Source organism: Leucoraja erinacea, chromosome 15 (genome assembly GCF_028641065.1).
Source record: "Leucoraja erinacea ecotype New England chromosome 15, Leri_hhj_1, whole genome shotgun sequence".
NCBI classification, from domain to species: Eukaryota; Metazoa; Chordata; class Chondrichthyes; order Rajiformes; family Rajidae; genus Leucoraja; species Leucoraja erinaceus.
In genome coordinates this window covers 937,080-963,573 of record NC_073391.1, presented here as the reverse complement: position 1 = coordinate 963,573, position 26,494 = coordinate 937,080, and the positions used below count along the sequence as shown (strand labels likewise).

The window sequence follows — 26,494 nt, the reverse complement described above, 5'->3', positions numbered from 1 at the left end:
GCTTGGAACACTATTAAAAACTCTAATCTCATTTTGTGTAGCTGAATTTGGATGGGGCTGCAAACTCAAAGATACTTAATTATCACCTTTGCTCTGCCCACGTGAACCATCCCAATCTCCCGGTTGCTGGACATTTTAATTCTCTATTTCCTTCCTATTCCTACACAGACCTTTCTGTCCTCAGTCTCCTCCATTGTCAGAGTGAGGGCTAATCGCAAATTGGAAGAACAGCATCTCATATTACCCTTGGACAGCTTACAGCCCAGTGGTATGAATATTGATTTCTCTCACTTCAGGTAGCCCCAGCATTCCCTCTCTCTCTCTCCTCCCCCACCCAAGTCGCACTACAGGAGAGGTGCTGGAAGACTGGAGGGTGGCAAATGTCGTGCCTCCTTTCACGAAGGGCTGCAGGGAATGCTGGGAACTATAGGCCAGTGAGCTTAACATCTGTAGTTGGTAAGTTACTGGAGAATATTCTGAGGGATAGGATATACAGGCATTTGGATGGGCAAGGGCTGATTAGGGACAGTCAGCATGGTTTTGTACGTGGGAGGTCGTGTCTCACAAATCTGATTGTGGTAGATAAGGTGGTCAAAAAGACTTTTGGCATTTTGGCCTTCATCAGGTTATGGGCCGCATTTGGCCCAGGGGCCATAGGTTGCCGACCCCTGCACTACATCATACTCTGACATGTTCGGCACCTCCATTGTGACTGGACCGAAGTCACATCTTCCCATCTCCATCCCTTTCCGCCTTAAGCCGAGACCGCTACATTCACAACTCCTTGGTTCACTCATCACTCATCCCTTCCCAATCAAACTAGCCCTCCCGAGATGCTTTCCCCTGCAACCGCAATAGATGTAACACATGCATTGTAATTTCCGCACTGTATCTCTAAAGTAAACCTGTCCCTATACCTCCTCTCTCGTCTCTATCCGGAGACCCCAGCAGTACTTCCAAGTGAGACACAGGTTCACATGCACCACCTCTAACCTAATCAACTGCATCTAATCTTCCCAATGTGACTTCCTGTACATTGGCAAGACCAAGCGTACACATGGCGACTGGTCTGCCAAGGCCTGTAGGATAGACAAAAGTGCCTGAGAAACTCAGCGGGTGCAGCAGCATCTATGGAGCGAAGGAAATAGGCAACGTTTCGGGCCGAAACCCTTCTTCTAAGGCCTGTAGAATATCCTGGTTGCTACCCATTTAACTCCCCATTCCGATACTGACCTTCCTATCCTGGGCCTCCTCCATTGCCAGAGGGAGACGAAATGGAAACCAGAGGAACAGCACCTCATGTTCTGAATCCTGCATATGGATATGCAGGGAATGGAGGGGTGATATGGACTATGCAAGTTGCTAAGAGATAGCCATGGCATCATGAATAGAATAGACATGCATTCATTCATTCATTGAGAGCTCGGGCAGCTTACACACAACAGTATGAACATTTAATTCACCATTTTTTAGTAACCTCTAACTAATCCCTACCCAAACCCCCCCCCCCCCCCCACCCCACCCACACACACACACACACACTTTCTCCCCCCCTACTCCATCTCTCTACCGTACCCTACCACCCTTCCCTCCCCTGTGCCCCACATGTACTCCCACCTATTTCTCCCATCCACCACCTTGCCTCCTCCCGCTACATTCCTCCCTCTCACTTCACAATCTACAGCTCTTTAAACCCATCACACAGCTTCTGTTCTTATCTCTGGCCTTTGTTCCAACTAGCTGCCTATCAAAACCCCCCACGGCCTATTACCTGCCATACTTTATCCTGCCTCTCCCCATTTCAAGCTTCCTTCTCCCCTGCTCTACAATCAGTTTCAAAAAGGGTCTAAACCCAAAACATTGCCTATCCATGTTCTCCAGAGATGCTGCCTGACCTGCTGAGTCACACCAGCACTTTGTATCCAAGTCTGACCAACTTCTTCATATACCTACCCACACTCTCCAACACATTCCCCTTTCTTCCCTCTCCCCCTTTCCAAAGCCCCACTTACAGTGCCCTCCATAATGTTTGGGACAAAGACCCATCATTTATTTATTTGCCTCTGTACTCCACAATTTGAGATTTGTAATAGAAAAATAATCGCATGTGGTTAAAGTGCACATTGTCAGATTTTAATAAAGGCCATTTTTATACATTTTGGTTTCACCATGTAGAAATTACAGCTGTGTTTATACATAGTCATACATTTCAGGGCACCATAATGTTTGGAACACAGCAATGTCACGTAAATGAAAGTAGTCATGTTTAGTATTGTGTTGCATGTACTTGCATGCAATGACTGCTTGAAGTCTGTAATTCATGGACATCAACATTTGCTGGGTGTCTTCTCTGGTGATGCTCTGCCAGGTCTATTGCAGCCATCTTTAACTTATGCTTGTTTTGGGGGCTAGTCCCCTTCAGTTTTCTTTTCAGCATAAAAAAAGCATGCTCAATTGAATTCAGATCGGGTGATTGACTTGGCCACGCAAGAATTTACCATTTTTTAGCTTTGAAAAACTCCTTTGTTGCTTTCGCAGTATGTTTGGGATTATTGTCTTGCCGTAGACTGAACCGTCGGCCAATGAGTTTGGAGGCATTTGGCTGAACTTGGGCAGATAGGATGTGTTTATACACTTCAGAATTCATTATGCTACTACCATCAGCAGTTGTATCATCAATGAAGATAAGTGAGCCAGTACCTTCAGCAGCCATACATGCCCAGGCCATAACATCCCCACCACCGTTTTTCACAGATGAGGTGGTATGCTTTGGATCTTGGGCAGCTCCTTCTCTCCTCCATACTTTGCTCTTGCCATCACTCTGATATTAGTTAATCTTCATCTCATCTGTCCACAAGACTTTTTTCTAGAACTGTGGTTGCTCTTTTAAGTACTTCTTGTCAAACTGTAACCTGGCCATCCTATTTTTGCGGCTAACCAGTGGTTTGCATCTTGCAGTGTGTTTCTGTTCATGAAGTCTTCTGCAGACAGTGGTCATTGACAAATCCACACTTGATTCCTGAAGAGTGTTTCTGATCTGTCGGACAGGTGTTTGGGGATTTTTCTTTATTATAGAGAGAATTCTTCTGTCATCAGCTGTGGAGGTCTTCCTTGGCCTGCCAGTCCCTTTGTGATTAGTAAGCTCACCAGTGCTCTCTTTCTTCTTAATGATGTTCCAAAAAGTTGATTTTGGTAAGTCTAAGGTTTGGCTGATGTCTCTAACAGTTTTATTCTTGTTTCTCAGTCTCATAATGGCTTCTTTGACTTTCATTGGCACAACTTTGGTCCTCATGTTGATAAACAGCAATAAAAGTTTCTAACGGTGATGGAAAGACTGGAGGAAAGACTAGGTGCTGAGAGCTCTCTTATACCTGTATTAAGGAGGCAATTAAACACACATGAGCAATTACAAACACCTGTGAAGCCATGCGTCCCAAACATTATGGTGCCCTGAAATGGGGGCACTATGTATAAACACAGCTGTGATTTCTACATGGCGAAACCACAATGTATAAAAATGGCCTTTATTAAAATCTGACAATGTGTACTTTAACCACGTGATTTATTTTTATTACAATTCTCAAATCGTGGAGTACAGAGGCCAATAAATAAATGATGGGTCTTTGTCCCAAACATTACGCACAAGAACAAAAAAGATTGCAAAAAGTGGTGAGCACTGCCCAGTCCGTCACGAGTACTGACCTCCCCTCCATCGAAGGGATCGACAAGACTTGCTGCCTCATAAAGACCGCCAGCATTATCAGTAACCCACACCACCCTGGCCAGACTGCCATCAGGAAGGTGGTATAGGAGCCTGAAAACTGTAATGTCCAGTTTCAGAAATAGCTTCTTCCCAACACCCATCAGACTATGATTAACTACATATAAGCATTGAATTACATAGACTAGGGGGCAATGTTTTTACCTTTGCACTATTATTATTATTTTTTTTAAATATATATACTGACCTTTTTGTTCTTTATTATGGTGTTTGCAGAGTACTAGGTTTACATATCTGTTGTGCAGTTACATATCACTGACGACTGCCATAACATTCTCCTTAATCAATAAAGCAACACCCCCTCCTCTACCTCTCCTGTAGCACCTGTACCCTGGAACATTATCCTGCCAGTCCTGTTACGCTCTGAGCTAGGTTTCTGTAATGGCTACCATGTCCGATCGCTCATACCTATCCAATCCCCAAGTTTATCTACCTCACCCATCAGGCCTCTCACATTAAATAAATGCAATTCAATCCAACTTCCTCCCATCCCTACCATGCTCCTGCCTATTCTGTCCACTGAACTTTCTTTCTTCACCATCCATACCAACTTCCCGCATCTCACCTGTCTCAATCCTGTATTGTAACCCACCCCTTGCCAGTATAGTTTAAACCCACCCATGTAGCACCAGCAAACCTGCCTGCCAGGATATTGATTCCCCACAGCTCAGGTACACCCCATCCATCTTGTGCAGGTCACCCCTGCCCCAGAAGAGATCCTAATGGTTCAAAAATATGAATCCCTGCCCCAACTCCTCAGCTACACATTCATCTGTCCTATCTTCCTGATACTGCCCTCATTCTTGCCTAAATAAGAAAGGCAAAACTGCAGATAAAGTCTCACCAATGCCTTTATAACTGAAACAAAGCATCCCAACATTTTCTTCCATATCTCGAGCAATAAACAAATACATTCTATTATTTTTTTCTAATACTCACTGTATCTACATGTTAGTCTTAATGTAGGATGTAATCCATATCTCTTTGAAATGTTCTTATAATTTTGTAATTGCAAAAAGTTGTAAAATGTTGAGGCCCACTGATATATATATATACACCTAGCCTGCTCAGTATTAGCCACCCATTCTTCTACTCAATCCAATGTTTCACCTGCTACACAATTGATTTTTCCTTTGGTTTTTGATTTTCCAGACCTCTTCGACATTTTAACACTCTACATATCATTCCCCATTTCTTTCAGCCACTCATTTCCTTCTGTTCCGATAACTTTATTAATCTAGCTTTCCTCCTCTGACTGTCTAAACTTTCCCTTCCAGTCATATCACTTCAATCTTCTGTCACCATTCTTTTTAACTCTCCTCCCTACAAGAATGCATATAGCATTTTGGTTTTGGTGAGGATCAGCATCTTGATTCAGTTCCCACTCAGGGCTCACTCAAATATAACAAATATGTGAAACTTGCCTTTGTGCACAACTCCCCACATCAACCTTGGCATTACAAAGACACAAGCAGCTCTCTGAACATCATCATTCTTTTTTACCCCCCAAATCACAGTGACACAAATGGTGGAGCTGCAGTCTCACAGCGCCGGAGACCAGGATCTGATCCTGACCCCGGGAACTCTCTGCATGGAGGTGCACATTCCTCGCTGTGACCTTGTGCGTTTCATGCAGGTGCTCCGGTTTCCACCCACATCCCAAATATGTGCAGCTTTGTACATTAATTAGCCTCTGTAAATTGTCCCTAGTGTATGGATGAGAAAGTGGGATAACATCAAGTTAATGTGAACCGGTGAACAATGGTCGGCATGAGATCAGTAGGCCGAAGGACCCGTTTCCATGCTGTGTCACTAAACTAAACTAACATCCAATGCAATTTCCCCAAAGCAAGACCGGTCTTGAGTTTATCAAAATGACAAGTTCCAACATTGACCAGGACATTCGTCCTCAATGCATGAGCTTCTCTATCCTTCACAGAAGGCAAATACCATGAAGCAACAAAAATCGACACGGTAATACAGCAGGGTGTGCTGCTGCCTCAGATCCAGCAAAACTGGCTTCAATCTTGACATACAGTGTTGTCTGTGTGGTTGGTGTCTGGTCGTTCCTGCTGTGAAAATGTTAGTTCCCTCCAACATACCACAATCTGGTCAGTAAGTGAATTAGCTCTTGTAAATTATCTCTGGGAAAAATTCTCACGAGAACCAAACTTCAGCAAGGGAAAAATTCAATGTATTTTTCAAGTAAGCATTAGAAATGGGAAACAAAAATCTCCTGACCATATGCTCCTTGGGGTTTTCATAACAATATTTAATGCATCCCTGTCAGCTCAAATATAACATTTTTAGATCCACTATAAGAAGGGAAACAAAACAATCCAAAACACAGATCATCACAAAACAACATCTTGCATCAATGTTGCACTTTCACCATGGCTAAAATTTCCCAAAGGAAATCATTACACCCATTCTGACACCAAGCAGCACACGGCTGGATACAAACAAACTTGGGCAGAGAGGGAGGGAGGGGTTAAGGGGAATCTCAACATAGCCTTTGGATGGGAATTCAAGAGCTTTAGCCATTGGCATGAAGGAACATCCCCCATGGAAGAAGAAAGAAACATTAGATGCACAACAAACCACAACTGGAGGAACATAAGGAATTCAGATTACAAAAGCATTCAAAAACATGAGCATTCAGTGAACATTAAATAGATTATATTGAGGCACGATGTAGGTCACTAAAAACTAGGGTGACAAATAAATGCATTTATAAGCAATTAATTGACATAACTAATTTAAAACAAATTCAAAATTAAAATAAATACAAGTGAAAGTTGGACTCAATGTGCAGTCAATTAAGTATTGATTCTCAGTCAATAGAGTGAATAATTAGTATAGATGTACAGGACTTTATCAGTAAATGTTTGCACTTCAGGTGCAGTCAATAATCTGGACACAAATTGAACTTTAGACAGTGCTCGATTTCTAAAATAGATTTATGATTGAAATTTCTGCCTAAACATCTTTACACAATCATAATGAAAGGAAATACTAATCTGTCATCGGCAGTGGGAAAATACATGAAATCTAATGATTGATTGATTGATTGAAAAATACTGTATGGAAACAGGCCCTTCGGCCCAGTGAGTCCGTGCCGACCATTGATCACCCGTTCACACACGTTCTATGTTATCCCACTTTCACATACACCCCTACAAACGAGGGGCAATTTTACAGAGGGCCAATTAACCTACAAACCCACACATCTTTGGGACGTGGGAGGAAACCAGAGCACTCGGAGGAATAAAAGATGTGATCTTAAGACAAATAGAAAATAAAAATATAATTGAGTTGTATCTCAGAGACAATTAGGCACAACTCTATATGGTATATATGGATTTTCAGACTGCTTTTGAAAAGCTCACATATGTCAGTGACAAGATTAGAAAAATGGAATTGATGGCAATAAATTAGCATGCGTAGGAAAGAACTACAGATGTTGGTTTAAATCGAAGATAGACACAAAATGCTGGAGCAACAGCAGTACAGGCAGCAATTCTGGAGAGAAGGAATGAGTAACATTTTGGGTCGAGACTCTTCTTCAGACTGATGTCAGGGGAGTGGGCAGTACAGAGATAAAATGTAGTCGGTGACAGTAAGACTGGTGGGAGAACTGGGAAGGGGGAGGGGATGGAGAGAGACGGAAAGCAAGGGTTACTTGAAGTTAGAGAAGTCAATGTTCATACCGCTGGGGTGTACGCTACCCAAGCAAAAGATGAGGTGCTGTCCTCCAATTTGCACTGGGCCTCACTCTGACAATGAGAGGGGGCCCAGGAAAGAAACGTCACCCATTCCTTCTCCCCAATAAATTAGCATGGATTGAGAGTTGGTTAACAATGGAAACAAACTGTAGGAAATGGAAAGTTCTTCTTAGGTTGTGTGTAAAACAGTACAGCAGAAATCAGTGTCTGTGCCACAACTATTCCCCAATCTTGTTTCCAGCCGGGAAGAGAGCGGAGCAGAGCAACAACGGGAAGGTTTAAAAGAGCACCGTGTGAACAACTGAGCTACTGAGTAACCAGCCAGGAGAGGGTGCAGAGCAGCAGCAATGTTCGTGGGTAAGTGTCGAGGCTTTGACTCAAGAGGCTTTGATAAGAAGCCTGAGCAGAGGGGGACTGCAAGATAAGGAGAGTCTAATTTTTTGTCTTTGAGACTTTCTTCGTGAGTCTAAGTGCAATGGGGATGGCAGTTAGGTCATTGGTGTAAGAAAGAACCGCAGATGCTGGAAAATCGAAGGTAGACAAAAAACGATGGAGAAACTCAGCGGGTGAGGCAGCATCTGTGGAGAGAAGGAATTGGCGATGTTTCAGGTCGAGACCCTTCTTCAGGGAATGTTCCTCTTGCAAAATGTGAGGTCCGGGAAACTTTCAGTGTGCCCGAGGACTACACCTATAGGTGAGTCCAGCTGCAGCTCCTGACTGACCGAGTGATGGAATTGGATCTGCAGCTGGATGACATCAATGAATGGTGGTGCTGGCTCGAAGGGCCAAATGGCCTCCTCTTGCACCTATTTTCTATGTTTCTATGTTAGGACCTACACAGTAAATGGCAGGGTGTGAGGAGTGGGGATCTAGGTGTGCAGGTGCATGATTCCTTGAAGGTGGAGTCGCAGGTAGATAGGGTGGTCAAATAGGCTTTTGCCACATTGGCCTTCATCAGTCAGTATTGAGTATAGAAATTGGGAGGTCATGTTGCAGTTGTATAACATGTTGATGAGGCCGCATTTAGAGTGTTGTGTTCAGTTCTGGGCACCATGTTATAGGATAGATGTTGTCAAGCTGGAAAAGGTACAGAGAAAATGTACAAGGATGTTGCCAGGGCTAGAGGGTCTGAGCTGTAGGGAGAGGTTGAGTAGGCTGGGATTCTATCCCTTGAAGCATAGGAGGAGGAGGGGTGATCTTGAGAGGAATAGATCAGGCCGATGCACTGAGTCTCTTGCACTGAGTAGGTGAATCGAGAACCAGAGGACACAAGTTTAAGGTGAAGGGGAAAAGATTTAATAGGAATCTGAGGGGTAACTTTTCCCACACAAAGGGTGGTGGGTGTATGGAACAAGCTGCCAGAGGATGTAGTTGAGGCAGGGACTATCTCAACATTTAAGAAAAAGGCAGGTACATGGATAGGACAGGTTTGGGTGGATATGGACCAAAAGCAGGCAGGTGGGACTAGTGTAGCTGGGACATGTTGGCCAGTGTGGGCAGGTTGGGCCGAGGGACCTGTTTCCACACTGTATCACCGAGAGTGGTAATCTCTGGACTACTCCCGTGCTACACACTTGTAAGGGTAGGAATAGAAGGATAGGCCAAGTTAATATGTAGTTAAGGAACTGATGCAGGGGACAGGGGATCAGGTTTTGGGATCATTGGGATCTCTTCTGCGGCAGACGTGACCTGTATAAGTGGGACTCTAATGCTACTGAAGGGTTTAAACTGGATTGGCAAGGGGGAGGGTCCCAGAGGAGAAAGGAGGAAGATATTGTAGTCATAGAAAGCAAGATTAGCAGTTCAGGATAAGAGTGCCTGTTTGGTGCACGGCAAAGAGAGAGAAAGCCTCAGTGGTTTAAACTGTACTTACTTCAATGCTGGAGGTTTAACAGGCAAGGCAGATTAACCCAGTGTATGGATTGGCTTGGGGGACTGGGATATTATAGCCACAACAGGGATGTGGCTGAGAGGAGGCCATGGTTAGCAGGTCAATATTCCATGGTACATGATACAGGTGTCAAAGAGAAGTAGGTAAAAGAGGAAGGGTGGTTGTCTTTTTCCTCAGGGAGGATGGAACTGCAGTGCTCGTAGATACAAGGAACAGCAGATGCTGGAATCTTGCACAGAATACAAAGTGCTGGAATAACTCAGCGGGCAACTTTTAGATGAAGCCTTCTTCAAACTGATTGTAGTAAGAGAGAGAAAGCAAAGAGGTGGGGACAGGATAGAATGTGGTAAGTATTAGAGGGGCATTTGATTGGCAGATGCGTGAACAAAGGCTAGAAATTAAAACAGGGCGAGTGACGAAAGAGGGCTAAATGAGTCAAAAAGGAGACAGAGTGCCAGATAAGGAGAGAAGAGGAGGAGTGAAATGTAAAGTTAGAGGAAGGGATATAGGTGAAATGAAATGGGGAACCAAGTGGGGTGGGATCGTGGGAGAAATGGGTGTGCATCGGGTTGGGGGGCTGGTGGGAATGAAAGTGTTTGGCATTCATACTTAAGGGACAGGCTCAGAAAACAACGTGGACACTGCCCCACTCTTTAAACTGTTTATGATCAGCGAATTGTTTATAAATAGAGGTGGACAGAACTCATGAGTCCCTGCAATAGGTAAGGGAAGAGTTTTGTTCTGAAAAAGTAAAAGCATGTGGTCATTTGTTACAAGTTCCTGGATCCAATGAGGTGTGTAAAGATAGACTGAAAGATATGGAACTGAAAGATATGGAACTGAAAAGTCCTGAAAGGTAGAAAGGGGAAAGGTTTAGCAAAACAAATCCAAAAATTAGACCCAGAACATGTATAACCATATAACCATATAACAATTACAGCACGGAAACAGGCCATCTCGGCCCTACAAGTCCGTGCCGAACAAAAAATGTTTTCCCCTTAGTCCCACCTGCCTGCACTCATACCATAACCCTCCATTCCCTTCTCATCCATATGCCTATCCAATTTATTTTTAAATGATGCCAATGAACCTGCCTCCACCACTTCCACTGGGAGCTCATTCCACACCGCTACCACTCTCTGCGAAAAGAAGTTCCCCCTCATATTACCCCTAAACTTCTGTAGGAACTGCCATTAATGGAATGGAAACAAAATGGAGATCCACGTATACCCAATGACAGAATAGGAACTAGGAAATAGGAAGCCAGGGATAAGGATTTTAAGAACAAGTTGTTGGGTAAGATAGACACAAAAAACTGGAGTAACTCAGCAGGTCAGACAGCATCTCTGGTGACCCTTTTTGAGACTGAGAGTCAGGGGAAAGGGAAACCAGCGATATAGACGATGATGTAGTGACATAATGAACAAATGAATGAAAGATATGCAAAAAAGTAACAATAATAAAGGACACAGGCCATCGTTAGCTGTGTGCTTGGTTGGAGCGAGTACGGGCAATGGGACTCAACAAGACCACTTTGAAGCTGGTACGACTTGGGTGGGAGAGGGATGGAGAGAGAACTTCAAGGGTTACTTGAAGTTAGAGAAATCAATATTCATACCACTGGGGTGTAAGCTGCCCAAGTGAAATATGAGATGCTGTTCCTCCAATTTGTGTTTAGCCTCACTCTGACAATGGAGGGGGCCCAGGACAGAAAGGTCAGTGTGGGAATGGGGAGGGGAATTAAAGTGTTTGGCAACCGGGAGATCAGGTAGGTCCAGGTGGACCGAGCGAAGGTGTTCAGCGAAACAATTGCATAGTCTACGTTTGGTCTCGCCAATGTACAAGAGTCTGCACCTTGAGCAACGCTCACCCGCTCCACGCCGAGAGTCCACGCTGTGCCCGCCGCTGAAGCCCCGGGCGCGTCTCCGGGAAAGGCCGCGCCGATCCTTGATGTTAGGCCACGGGGGAGGCGACCTGGAAAAAGTCGCCTCTCCATGGAGGAGGCGACCAAAGCAGTTTCCCCCTTACCCCCCCACACCACCCCCCACACAAAACACACCGAGAAACATCAAACACATACTTTAAAACATACTAAAAAAAATTTAAAAGTTGAAAAAACTAACGCGCTGCTGACATGGCTGCTGCCTGATGTTGACATTGTACTGTTGTAAGACGACAAGATGATAGCCAAAGCAGGCAAAACGCTGAAGGCAAGTCTCACCGTCCACCGCAAATATGTCCTTCCAAAAATGAGGCCAATCTTTGTATAATTAAGGGCCGATTTCCTTATTTGACCAAGTGCAGACCTGTTGGGTCTGTTCCCGCAACGCGCGGTTGCAAGGGGAGGGGGCTGCCTGACGTCATTGCACATTGCCGCGCGCTAGGCGTACACCATCAAGGCACTGCGTACGATGTCAAGACGCTGCGTACGATGTCAAGACGCTGCGTACGACGTCAAGACGCTGCGTACGACGGCAAGACGCTGCGTACGCCCGTCGAGGAAATAAAATCGCTAGCGAAATGGTAGAAATCTCGGCGTTTTTGGAGGAGAGCCGGGCGGCAGCAGCCGTTATGGGCGCGCGATGAGAAGGTGCCCAGCGTGAGGCGAAAGAAATTAGTGAGTGAGGGGGGGGGGGGGGGGGGGGGAGGGGGTTTTAGGATTTTATGAAAAATGTGTACAGAAATGTTCAACATGTTGAAAATCCAGCAGCAAACAGATAAAGGTACAACGCTTTGGGCGACTACTCACCACGAAACAGGCGTCACCCCGTGACAACGCTGCTGGATTTTCTGGTCACCGCTGGATTTTCAACGTGTGGAAAATTTTAAGCAACCTGCTGTGACTATGACGGTGCCGGCAGGTCGCCGAAAAAAATCGCATAAGTGGGCATAAGACAGGCCCTTTAAATGCCACTATCTTGCCTGCTCCACCAATACACTCTAGGCACCCAATCGTATTGATATTAAAAAACTAGCCCCGCATCTATACATAACTAAAACTCTGATCTTGTTATCTACCAGTTTGTGCGGTCTTTCTATTTGGGCAAAAACGGTTTACGATAACACTATGATTATTCGCCAGTTCACTCACCGTTCTCCTATGCTGCGATTGCACCTAGTTTCGTTCGGAACGGTTGAACGTCATAAAAGTTAGCGAGGTTTAAAAAGTCTTAAAAACCGTGCGTGCAGATTGATCTCTTCTCCAGCCTTTCCGCACCGCGTGGATTAGTCAATTCCCCTGTCACTATCCGGGACGGTCCACCCCTTCCTGCGCCATCGCATTTTAACTGGAGCTGAGGATGGCCAGCGGAGGTTTCCAACCAGACACAATTTTCAGAGGGACCCCAAGCAACCCAGTCCCAAGCAGCCCAGCGTCGGAGACCCAGTGTCGGAGACCCAGCCCAGCGTCGGAGACCCGGCCCAGCGTCGGAGACCCGGCCCAGCGTCGGTGGCCCGGCCCAGCCCAGCGTCGGAGACCCGGCCAAGCGGAAAGCGGAGACAGCCCAGCGTCGGAGACCCGACCCAGCGTCGTGGCCCATCCCACCCAGCAATTCCAGAGACCCAGCCCAGCGTCGGAGACCCAGCTGTCGGAGACCCGGCCAGCGTCGTGATACCCCCCTCTGCCCGGAGACCTTCCCCAGCGTCGGTGGCCCGGCCCAGCCCAGCGTCGGAGACCCGCGGCCCAGCGTCGGTCTGTCCGCGTTTTTATTATTTTCGGTCTGTGTTTTGTCGTAGACCCGGTTATTTTTGTGTCGGGTGTGTGTGTGGGGGGCGTCGGAGGGGTGGGCCAGAGGGTCGGGGGCCCTTTTTAAATCTCCCCTGCACTGGAGACCCAGACCTTTTTCTCGGAGACCCGGCCCCGCGTCGTTGAGGCCAGCAACGAGCGTCGGAGACCCGGCCCAGCGTCGGGACCCAGGCCCAGCCCAGCAACGGAGACCCAGTGTCGGAGACCCGGCCCAGCGTCGGGAGCGGTGGAGGAGCGCTGCTGACCCGGCCGCTGCTGCGTCGGCTGCCCGGCCCAGCCCAGCAACGGAGACCCAGTGTTGGAGACCCGCCCAGCGTCGGAGACCCCGCCCAGCGTCGGAGACCCCGGCCCAGCGTTTCGGAGACCCCTGCCCAGCGTCGGAGACCGGCCCCGCGTCGGAGACCCGGCCCAAGAGCTCGGAGACCCGGCCCAGCGTCGGAGCCCCGCGCCCTGCGTCGGAGACCCGGCCCTTTACGAGCGCAGCAATGGAGACCCAACCAGCGTCGGAGACCCAGTGTGCGACCTCGCACCCGGCCCAGCGTCGCTTCAATGGCCCGGGGACAATCGCCATCGACCCGGGGGCTTTGCGTCGGAGACCCGGCCCAGCCCAGCATCGGAGACCCGGCCAAGCGTCGGAGACCCGGCCCAGCCCAGCATCGGAGACCCAGCCCAGCGTCGGAGATGTCGCCAAACGGAAAGCGGAGACTCTGATCCCGGCGGAGGAGAACGACCAGCGACTCACCATTGCACCGTCAATTCCAGCCACTACCCCTCTGGTCCCCCTCGCTGGTCCTCTCCCTCCCCGTGATACCCCCCTCTCGCCCATGGCTCTTCCCCAGCTTTTCTCTGAACTCACTCCCCCCCTGCCCACACACCCCTCTCCTCCCACAACTACCCCCCCAAAAGGGTCCCACTTAGTCTAGTCTCCTTTAAACTTTTCCCCTCTCGCCCTCTAACGTTTGACATTTCCTACCCTGCGAAGGTGGTTCTGATTGTCTCCCTGACATATGCCTCTCATAATTCTGACCATCTCCCCTATATATGCCTCTCATAACTTTTTTTCTCCTATCAGGTCTCCCCTGAGCCTCCGACACTCCTGATAAAACAATCCAAGTATGTCCAACCTCTCATGACAGTTAATGCCCTCTAATTCAGGCAGCAACCTGGAAAACCTGCAGCCATTCCTAAGCCTCTGCATCCTTCCTTTAATGAGCCAACCAGAACTGCACACAATACTCCAAATGCGGCCTAGCCAAAGTCCTATAAAGCTGCAACACTACTTCCTGACTATTACGCCCAATGCCCTGACCTATGAAGGCAAGCACACTATATGCCTTCTTTCCCATACCCATGTTGCCACTTTCAGGAGCTATTGACTTGGATCGCAAGATCGGAGGATCCTAAGGTCCCAGATCATCTCCAAACTTGTGGAACCTGAAGCCATCACCTACCTCCGCAACTGGATCCTCGACATTTTGACGAATCGACCACAATCAGTGAGATTAGGTGACAAATCATCCTCTACGATAATCCTTAAATCTGGTGCTCGGCAAGGATGCGTTCTCAGCTACCTTCTTTACTCCTTGTACACCCATGACTGTGCAGCCTGGTAGAAATCTCATTCAATTTACATAGTGGGCCGGAATAATGACGAGACAGAGTACAGGCAGGAGGATGAGCACCAAGTTACCTGGTGCCAAGACAACAACCTTTCCCTCAATGTCAGCATGACAAAGTAGATTATGATCAACTTCAGGAAGCGAAGCGGTACAAATAATTTGACAGCACAAAAGTAGAGATGGTTGAAAGCTTCGAGTTCCTCGGAGTAAATATCACCAATCCCAGGACTAGCCATGTCAAAGCAATGGTCAAGAAAGCACACGAAATCCCCTACTTCTGTAGAAAGCTTAGGTAGCTCGTCTTGTCTCCAACAACTCTCACCAACTATAGATGTGCCGTAGAAAGCATTTTGTCGGGATGCATCACAGAATAGTTTGGGAACAGCTCCAACCAAGACTGCAAGAAATTGCAGAGAACTGAGGACGCAGCCATCATGTGACCAGACCATCGCACAAACCAACCTCCCTTCCAGTGTCCCCACCTACACTTCACGCTGCCTTGACAAGGCCACCAGCATGATCAAAGTCGAGTCTCACCACGGACACTCCCCTCTCCCATCAGGCAAGTAGTACTGAAGTGTGAAAAAACATACTTCCATAGTCAGGGACAGTTTCAGGCAACTGAACCATTCTATCACCAACTAGAAAGCAGTTTTGACCTAGCATCTACCTCTTCAGACATCCTCGGACTATCTTAAATTAGACTTTTTTAGAACATCACATGGAACAGCCGATATGATCTTGACAGTGCATCAACTACAACAAAAATGTCGTGAACAACTTCAACCTTTGTACATGGCATTCATCGACCTCACTAAGGCGTTCAACTCGGTAGCAAGGGAACTCTAATGGGACATCCTATCCATCTTTGGATGTCCTGAAAAGCAGAGTTATGGACAGGGAGGAAGGTTGTCAAAGTATACAAATGGTTACAGATCGGCTATGTATTGCATATCATACAGAAATGGACGGAAAAAAAACAATGGCAAAAAAAATTGTCACAAGGTTTTTCCAAACTACAATACATGATTACAATCAAGCTGATAGCAGCGAACAGATACAGTGTAAAGGGAATAATGTTTGGTGCAAGATAAAGTACAGTAGTGGCTATCCCTCGAGGTGGAGGATGCTGGTCTACGTTCTGTTGTTTTTATGGATTCTCAGGTTGCTTATGAGTCCAATCCAGTTGGCAGATCGGGCTTTGGTTGTTGCTGCCTCTCTGCCGATTTTGGTGTAGCCTCAATCTGCCGATTTTGGTGTAGTCTGCAAACTTACTTAACAACAGCTGCTACACATCCAATAAAAACATCTAACTCTCCATTCCCTGGCCACATTTTAGGAAATCTATAAACAAAATCTGAAGCAGGAAGTTATTCAGTGCTGGTCTGCAGAAACAGGTGACATCCTACACAACTGCTTGGAGTCAGTGGTTTGGTCCATATTCAGGGAATCTGCGATAGAGTACACCACTGCTGTGACTGACTTCATCAGCAAGTGAGTAGAGGAATGCAAGCCAACGAAGACAATCCGACTGTTCTCCAATGAAAGAATGAATCATGGGTCCAATGAACCATGGATGAATCATGCGCTCTATTCCCAAGTGAAGGCCAAGACAAACAATCCTGAGCAGTACAAGAAAGCTTGCTATGATCTTCACAAAGCTATCAGGAATGCCGAGAGACAATGCTGGTGCAAACGTGGGTCCTGGTATAATTACTCGGACACCTGTTGCAAAGCTTGATCACTATAACTGGCTTCAAAGTGAAGTCAGGCAGAACCACTGGTCATTGTGCAACCCTCTCTGATGAACGATGCATTTTATGCTCAAAGATAGACAGTAAATGTTGGAGTAACTCCACGGGTCAGACAGCATCTCTGGAGAGAAGGAATGGGTGATGTTTCGGGTCGAGACCCCAGAAGGCTAAGATGACATCTGTTCCAACAGACTGGAGTGTGCTTCTTCCCAGGGTCATTGTTGCATTTTCCCCGACCTGCCTGGGTTTTCTCCGGGTGCTCTGGTTTCCTCCAAAGATGGACAGGTTTGCAGACTAATTGGCTTGGTAAAATTGTAAATTGTCCCTAGTGTGTAAGGTAGTGTTAGTGTGAGGGGATCGTTGGTCGGCATGGATTCGGTGGGCTGAAGGGCCTGTTTCAACCCAGTGATCTCACTGTCCTCATGTCCTTCTCCTTGATGAATATAGATGCAAAGTACTCAGTTAGTACGTCACCTACATCCACCTACTCCAAATACCATGTGACAAAAACTGACGTAAGGGTTTCTGGTGCAGTGGCAAAAGCAAGCAAAGTATGAGAAGGAAAATTAAAAAGCAATTTGCAACAGAGAGGTTTTCATAAGATAGGAGCAGAATTTGGCCATTCAGCCCATCGTCTACCCCGCCATTCAATCATGGCTGATCTCTCTCTCCTCTCAACACCATTCTCCTGCCTTCGTCCCATAACCAGCAGTACTATTCAAGAATCTGTCAATCTCCACCTTAAAAATATCCATTGACTTGGCCTCCACAGCTGTACGTAGCAATGAATTCCACAGATTCACCACCCTCTGGCTAAAGAAATTCCTCCTCATTTCCTTTCTAAAGGTACACCCTTTTATTCTGAGGCTATGTCCTCTGGTCCCAGATTCTCCCACAAGTAGAAACATCCTCTTGTTTTTAATATATAAAGTGCCTTGGGATTTGTTTAATCCAATTCGCCAAAGATATTTCATGGCCCCTTTTGACCCTTCTAATGTCCCACTTGGGTATATTCCTCTTTAATTTATATTTCCCCAATCAGGTTTTATCTTTCTAAACCTTACATAATCTTCCTGTCCACCTGTCTGTCTTTTCGATAGGACATATAACCCTGAATATTCAGTTCCCAGCCCTGGTCCTCTTGCAACCATGTTTCTGTAATTCCCACATCATACTTGCCAATTTCTAACTGAGCCTCAAGCTCATCCACTTTATTTGTTATACTTCGCACATTCATATATAACACTTTAAATTCAGTATTCACCACCCCTCTCACACCGGTTCCTCTTTAACCTGACCTTACTCTCTTATCCCTTCTTGAACTTTCCGTACCATTAATTCGGGTGTCTTTCGTCACTTTTCCTGTACTCTCTGTCCCTTTAACTCCATCCTTATACTCCCAATTTGTCGACCCCTCCCCCCCGCTATATAGTTTAAACCCACCCGTGATGTAGCATTAGCCAACCTGCCTGCCAGAATGTTGGTCCCCCTCCAGTTAAGGTGCAACCAGTCCCTTTTGTACAGGTCACTCGTACCCCAGAAGAGGGGAGGGGTGGCCTGCTTCCTGCACCAGCCCCATAGCCACACATTCAGATCACCCATCTCCCTGTTCCTGCCCTCACCAGTACGACGTACGGGAAGCTATCCACCACCCTAGAAGTCCTGTTTTTCAGTCTTCTTCCCAACTCACTAAACTCACTTTGCAGAACCTCCTTCCTCTTCATCCCAGCATCATTTGTGTCGACATGCACAACCACTTCCGGCTGCTCCCCTTCTCCCTTGAGGATGCCCAGCAATCGGCCCGAGACGTCTTGGACCCTGGCACCAGGGAGGCAACACACCATTCTCGAGTCTGGCCTGTTGCCGCAGAATCTCCTGACCGTACCTCTCACTATTGAGTCACCTTCCACTACAGCGTTACATGACGTAGGTCTTTCCGGTTGAGCCTCAGCACCAGAATTAGATTGAAAGATCTGTCTGCCGCTCGGACTGGACGTGTCTTCCAACCCGACAGCTTCCAAGAGGGTGTAACAACCTCATTGTAGATCCTGTCCAGGAAGCTCTCGTTCTCCTGGATGGTCCTGAGATCATCCAGCTGCTGCTCCAGTTCCTTTGCGGGAATGGTAATGGGGCCTCCTGCCCTCTCAGCCTATTCTCTCTCCTGATGGCCATCCACCTCACTGTACCTTAATGGTGTCCCATTCACTATAACTCCTGTCCAGGGCACTCATACACTCCTGTATAATCCTGAGGTCGACCGTTCACAGCTCCAGTTCCCTCACTTGGTCAGTGAGGAGCTGCAGCCAGACATATTTCCCACAAGTGTAGTCCTCATTAACACTGGAAGTTTTCCTGACCTGCCACATCCAGCAGGTGTATACCAATGCCCTAATTATCATTTTCACTGCACTGTCAGAAGAGGAACTAGTGAAAGAAAAAAACCTCATCTTATTCCATCATCAGCCTCCTAGCTGAAGCCTCAGCATTCATTCAGCCCAACTTATACCTGTGTAAGAACCTTACTCACACATATACACGCACATTTATACACACATACAATATTCAGAGCATCATACAGTGTGGAATAAGTTTTTCAGCCAAAGTTGCGCACACTGACCAACATGTCCCATCTACACGAGTCGCACCTGAGTGCGTTTGGCCTATTTCACTCTAAGCCTGTCCTTTCCATGTACCTGTCTAAATGTTTCTAAAACGTTGTGATAGTACCTACCTCAACTATCTTCTCCGGCAGCTCGTTCCATACCCTTTGTGAAAAGGTTACCCCTCATGTTCCTATTAAATCTTTCCCCCTCACTTTAAACTTATATCCTCTGGTTCTCAATTCCCCTACTCAGGGCAAGAGACTCCACGTGTCTACCCGATCTATTCCTCTCATGATTTTGTACACCTCTATAAGATCACCCCTTATCCTACTGCAAGGAATAGAGTCCTAGCCTACTAAACCTTTCCCTATACCTTAGGCCCTCGAGTCCTGGCAATATCCTCGTAAATCTTCTCTGCACTCCTTCAAGCTTGACAACATTTTTCCTGCAACATGGTGCCCAGAACGCAATACTCTAAATGCAACCTAACCAAAGTCTTATATAACTGCAACATGACCTCACAACTTCTATACTCAATACTCTGACTGATGAAGGCTCATGTGCCTAAAGCCGTTTTGACCATCCCATCTACCTGTGGTGCCAGTTTCAATGAACTATGTACCTGCACTCCTAGATCCCTCTAGTGTACAACATTCCCCAGAGCCCTACCATTCACTGTGTAGGTCCTGCCCATGTTAGTCTTCACAAAATGCAACACCTCACACTTCCCTGTATTAATCTCCATCAACCATTCCTCAGCCCATCTGCCCAACTAATCAAGATCCTGCTGCGATTTTTGACAACCATCTTTACTATGTGCAAGACCACCAACTTTAATGTCATCTGCAAACCTGCTGATCTTGCCATGTACAATCTCATCCAAATCATTGATATAGATGACAAGCAGTAACAGGCCCAGCACTGGACCCTGAGGCACACACACCGCTGGTCACAGGCCTCCAGTCGAGAAACTACTTTCCATCATCACCCTCTGCTTCCTTCCATGAAGTCAATTTTCTATTCATTCAGCAATCTCTCCTTGGATCCCATGCGATCTAACCTTCCACAGCAGCCTACCATGAGCAACCTTGTCAAATGCTTTGCTGAAATCCATATATACAATGTCTACAGCTCTACCTTCATCACCCTTTTGGTTGCATTATCAAAACACTCAGTCAGATTTGTGAGACACGACCTCCCACGTACAAAACCATCTGATTATCCCTAATCAACCTTTGTCCATCAAAATGCATATATATCTTCAGAATACTCTATCGACCATACTTTTTGACCACAGATATAAAGCTCACTGGCCTGTAGTTCCCTGGCTTTTTCCTGCAGCCCTTCTTGAATAGAGCGACAACATTTGCCACCCTCCAGTCCACCGGCACCTCGCCTGTATTTAATGACGACTCGTAAATCTAAGCCAGGGCATCTACAATTTCCTCTCCAGCTTCCCACAGTATCCGCAGGTAAATCTGATCAGGCCCTGGAGATTTGTCTACCTTCATACACGTCAGGACCTTCAGCACCTCCTTGACCGTAACACTGATTGCTCCAAGTTCCTCAGTCCTGTCTTTCTCAAATACAAATACTCATTGAGGACCTTGCTCATCTCGTGTGGCTCCACGCAGAGTTGACCATTTTGATTCCTGAGGGGTTCCATTCTCAATTTCTCAAACAGCGCCTATTTCCCTCATCATCCATTCTTCCTTACGTTTGCCTGCCTTGCCCTTCACTCTCACAGGAACAAGCATGTCTTGAAGCACACTTTTAAATGCATCCCACTTTCCTGATGTTCCTTTCCCTTCAAACAACCTACTCCAATCAACTTGAGCAAGTTCCTGTCTCATACCCTTAAAGTTTGCCTTGCCCCAATTTAGCATTTTAACTCATAGGCCCACCCTGTCCCTATCCATAACTATCCTAAACCTAATAGAAGTGGTCACTGGTCCCACAAGGCTCCTCCACAAACACTTGCCCTTCTCAATTCCCCAAACTTAACTAAAAATGTGGGGCACTCCACATATTGCCAGAGGAAACTCTGACTATTGACTATTTGAGGGTCTGTAGTACACCCCCAGCAAGATGATCATCCATTTATTGTTCCTCAGCTCCACCCATATAGCCTTACTAGACGAACTGTCCATAATGTCACCACTACCATGACATCCTCCTTAACTAATAATGCAACGCCCCCTCCTCTTTTACCCTCACCCCTATCTCGCCTGAAGCACCTGTATCCCGGAACATAGTCAGTCCTGCCCCTCTCTTAACCAGGTTTCAGTATGGCTGCAACATCTTATCCATGTCCTAAGCTCATGTACCTAGCCATACCCTAAGCTCACCTGCCCTATCTGTCAGGCCTTACATTAAAATAAGTGCAATTTAAACCAACAATTCTTCCACACTCCCTGCCTTTCCGCGGTCTATTCTGTGCACTAAACATTTTCTCATCACCCTCCATACCAACCTCTAACCTTTCACCTGCCTTAGTCCTATATAAGATCCCACCCCTCTACCAATTTAGTTTAAGCACATCCATGTAGCACCAGCGAACCTGCCTGCCAGGATATTGATACCCCTCCAGTTAAGGTGAAACCAATCCTTCTTGTATAGGTCACCTCTGCCCCAGTAGAGATCCCAATGATCTAGAAATCTGAATCCCTGCCCCTTGCACCAATTCTTCAGCCACACATTCATCTCCCCTAATTTCCTGTTTAGAATGTTCTAATCTTCCTTATAAATTCTCTTACCTCAAACCTTCACTTTTAACAGGCCACCTTATTGCCAACACTTTTTTGTTTAAATAGATCTAACGTACAGATAAAGTTTTAATCTTGCATAGATGTCGGCTACAAGTCATTAGATGTAATATGTAATCAGTTTGTATGGGTTTTGATATATAGTTCTCGCAACTCATTTTCTTGCTCTATCTTTGTCTCATCTGCCAAATGTATAAATACACTCAATCTCTTCATGTCATTATTATTAGAGTCTAGTCCCTCCACGCACTAGAGTCTCCCAATCCATGCAGAGTAGTTATTAAGATGGCTGATCCATGGGCGGTTGCTGCTGGGACGCAAGTCGGGGCCTGACCAACCCCAGCTGTGTCGCCTGGACGAGGGTGTCTTCTTCTTCTTGCGTATGGCGTGCACAGCCTAAAGTTGTCGGACAACTTGTTCTATTTGATCTTATTTGATTGTGCACGCCGGGTTGATCGCATTTGTCGAAACAGGGTGAACCACATGAAGGTTGCAATCTTCCACCCCGGCAAGGGTGTCTGATGTTGTGAGACCCAAAACACCCAGATCACATTACTGAGGATGCGTCCCAGCGCATCTAGAAGATGTATATTTTTCACATAGATTGCAAGCAATTGAACCCCAACAGTAACTCACAGTTACAATCCACTAACGTCACAATGACCAGTTTATCGCTTTGTTTCTGTTGTTATCTATCCATTCTGTGACCCTCAACTCTTTTTTTCTTATGCAGTAATTGTTTTGTAGACACTAATACAAACCATGAGGAAATATAAATGATACTGGGTCCACGGGCTCCCCTTTCTGAACCCTGATAGTTACTACAAACATTTGCACAACATCTGGTAAACATAATTTTTCTTTCATAATGTTACAACTGTGTCTAATCACATTATGCTTTGTTCTGATTTCTTTAATATCAGAATCCAGCATTTTCCAAAGACTGATGTTAATCTGCAATTTTCTGTTCAAGAAAGGAAAGATAAAACTGCTACAACAAATACAAACGGGAGGTAGCAGATTAGGGAAAGTTCTTAAACTTGGGGCTTCAACACGAGAATGTCAAGTGTGTTACATTGTCATATGTACTGACAGCAGAACAATGAAATTCTTACTTGCAGCAGTGTAACAGGCCTGTAAACACATGTCAGATGGAGTGCAATGTGGACATGGACTAAAGTGTGGAATGATGCTGAAAAAGTGGACAGAACAACAGTACGAGAGACCACAATAGGCTGATTTTAGGGGAGCAATACACAGTGGGCTAGGAGATGTTGAAACATTATTGGTAAAGGAGCAAAAGTTGCAACCAATGTACATAGTAGAAAGGAGATCTTAGATTACTAGAACAAACTGAAGAAAGCAAAAGTGCACTTAGGTTAGGAGCTTGATGACAGATGTGCTGCTTAAGTACTACTAGCTGCCAAGTACAAACTAGTTGAGTATTCTGCAAGCAAGATTAATTAGTACAATATAGTGGAAGCTAATCAACCAGGTAGCCACTTTGGAAGCTTAACCACTCCATTCTAAAGTTCATTCCTATTATTTGAAAGCATCAACAATTTTAATTATATCCAGAATTGTCTATTACTGTAAGAAATTCTTCATTTACCACCACAATTGTGCTCTTCCAAGTGCTTGCTCTTAGTTTTCTAGTAAACATTGCTTTCAATGTGATTGTTTCATATGTTGTTAAGTGCAGAAATTGATGTTGAACACACACAAATCTGATCTTATATTCCTGTGCTACTATTCAGAAACATGTATGATGATTCTTGCAGCTTTACTTACAAGTGTGTAGACACTCAGTCACTGTAGTTGGCTTGATAAGATAGCCCTTGCAGATGTAACAAGTGATGAAGGCGTTAAATTCTCTGACTAGGTGTTTCCTTTGTGCAGCCATTGTTGGACAGGATAACAGTACAAGAACAGGACAATCAGGCCAGCGTTGCAGGGGGCAGTATGCTTAAAGGGCCTGCTGTGCTGCACGGCACAGCTGCACTTCTCCAGGCATCTGAGAAATTTGTTAGTACAATTTGAAGCAATTCAACTTCTCCAGGAGCACATTGTCCTTTACGCAAGGATCAAGGTTACGATTTTCTCTTCTGTGTTGTACAAAGTGTCCCAAACCTACAGCATTACAAGATAAAGATGTTAACTGTACGTTAAATTATATTTAAAAACAATGCAATTGTAAGCTATCGATTGCTCTAAAATTAGCATTTACTCATTCAAAATGTTTCCTTGGATGTTATTTGGTGTAACTATCATCATTTACATATAAATTAATATCCATACATTATATAATGAATATTTCCAAACTTTTGATAGAAAATCAATAATTGACTTTTCAGTTTGGAGTGATAACATACCAGTTTAGATTCTGGCATATCGCAAATCTAAATCCTAATGCTAACTTTTTTTTAAATATTAATTTTTATGTGGCACCAACAGAAATGACACCTAAATTCAAAAGAGTGCTCCAATTTTATGTAAAACATTGCTCATGAATAATTCAAACAATTACAATAAATGACACTTAGTTTGGAAACATTACTTTCAAGATGAAGAAACTGTTGGAGGGATAAAGTTCCATCTATAAATAGCTCGCTAAATAAAGTGCAATAAAATATTGAAAAAAGCACGTAAAAGGGGTTTGTCATCTCATCGGGGGAATTTCCAGCCAGTCAAAACTCACGTCAAAAGCAAGGGCATCGTGCTGCGAGTTAAACGGTTACTTGTGGGATCTACAAGCACTAATTTAATTTGTAACTGTTCTTTAAATCAGACTTATCTCTGAAGGATCGGGTGCTTAACTGGATAATATACACTATAACTCTGAAACATAACCGTAGAGCTTAATAATAATGGGAAGTTTGGGAGTGAATGGTGCAACTATTTCTCTGGACTTGCACAATTCTGATGGAATAGTTTTAAAAACATAATAACTTAAGCAATAACTGCGATTTGAAACTTTAAATTGCTGGCGGAGTCTATATCGATTACCCGTTACTGCCCCAGATGCTGCTTTTGAATGCCACTTGTGCATCCTCACAGCGATAAGTTTAAAATGCAGCTTAGTGGGGAAGTAGGCCGTATCGCATGGCTGGCGTCTAATCGGGCATCCTTAATTTCAAAGAGTGACTCTTGCCTTCTTTGCCGGAACAGCAAATTGATGGGTACACTTGTGCAAGGCGAACACGTGGAGAGCCCTGTCAGGCACTTTCACTCGGAGTGGGCTGTAGCTTTGTGTGCGCAGGTGTATGCGTGGACCTTGTACGCACTGTATTTCTCAGAAGCCGCTCCAATTTCACTGCACAGTACCGGCAATGATCCCCGTGTCTAATATCAGCTGACACGCTACGCAATTCATGCTATGCTTGGGGTGCAGTCGGAGTACAGTTTCTCCTGTAACACAAACTCATATCACCACTTGCACCTCGCACAGGAGAGATGCCGATTGCTCGAAGCAATCCCTCCCTGGGAAATTGCAGGCAACTACGCAGCATGATGTGGGTGGTGGCGAGAGGGAAGGGGAAGGTGAGAGCCCGCTGACACTGGACCAGAACCGGTACCAAGCGCGCTGTGTGTCGTGTCTGTCCCTCATCAGGAAGCCACAAGCGTCACTATTTGCGTCAGTCTGCAAGAGAGAGAGAGAGAGAGAGGAGGGAGGGGGGGGACGGGACACACAGATCCGTTCCGACCCGGAGCCACAATTAAATTGTGGAAGTCGCTTTAACAATCCGATCGGATCCAGCGGGGGAGGAAGGGAGAGACTGAGAGAGGTGCTGGGGAAGGCGCGTCTCCAGCCCTGCTTTCCTCCGCCTCTCCCCCACCCCGTCGCTCTCCAGATATAAATAACAAGCGCTGGAAGTTTCCAACACAGTTTTGTGGCGCATTATTTATTTCCGAGCTGGCGGGCACCTTAACTTGAAGGCTGCTGCACCAGCACCAGCACCAGCAGTAGCGGCAAGGTCGCTCGCTCGCTCGGCGTCTGCCTCGGCAACTTGATCCTGACACATGATCGCATCCTACACAAACTTTACGGTGCTGCTGAGAAGAGCCGGCACGGCTTGCCTCGGCTCGGCTCAGTAAAGCACACATCTAACCCTTTCCTTGCACACACACCCTCCCAATAAACACAACTCCTGAGTTAGGATTTTTCTTTTTGCGAATGCGTTCCTTACCTTATATATTATTTTCCCCTCTCAAGAGGCCATACTGATTATAAGAGGACTAGAATTTTTTTTAAATGTTGTGGAGTGAAGCCCAGTCGGATGATGCCTCAACAACAGAAATAAATAAGCCAGAACAGGGGGGAGGGGAAAAAAAGGAAAAGCGAAAGGGGCCAAGTTTGTCTTGTGCGTGAATGGCAGTAAGCACTTGATACACTGTAATGAGCTGTAGTGAAAACACGGAAATACTCCGAGGGCGGAGGAGTTAGTGCTGCGCTTGTTTACGCATCGCCCCGGTACTCCACACCACACCGTGCTCATTGCACCCAAACTAGGGCGCCCGCTTTCAATCCGCTCGCTGCCCCCCGTCCACAGCCCTGGCCCCCTGTCCCTGCCCCATCCCCGCCCTGCACTACCCGGTCCTGCCCCCCCCCCC

At 46.0% G+C, this 26,494-nt stretch overlaps 1 protein-coding gene across 2 annotated transcripts in view; it reads right to left on the bottom strand.

Moving 5' to 3' along the window:
- Window positions 1-26,444, bottom strand: part of pcgf5b (polycomb group ring finger 5b) — a 180,463-nt gene extending 154,019 nt beyond the window's left edge. For both annotated transcript variants that reach the window (XM_055646578.1, XM_055646579.1), the window contains exons 1-2: window positions 26,071-26,444; window positions 23,675-24,013 (exon numbers count right to left, since the gene is read on the bottom strand). In XM_055646578.1, coding sequence (XP_055502553.1) covers window positions 23,675-23,786 — 112 coding nt within the window. In that variant the 5' untranslated portion in view covers window positions 23,787-24,013; window positions 26,071-26,444. The remainder of the gene's footprint in view (window positions 1-23,674; window positions 24,014-26,070) is intronic.
- Between the last annotated feature and the right edge of the window lie 50 nt (window positions 26,445-26,494).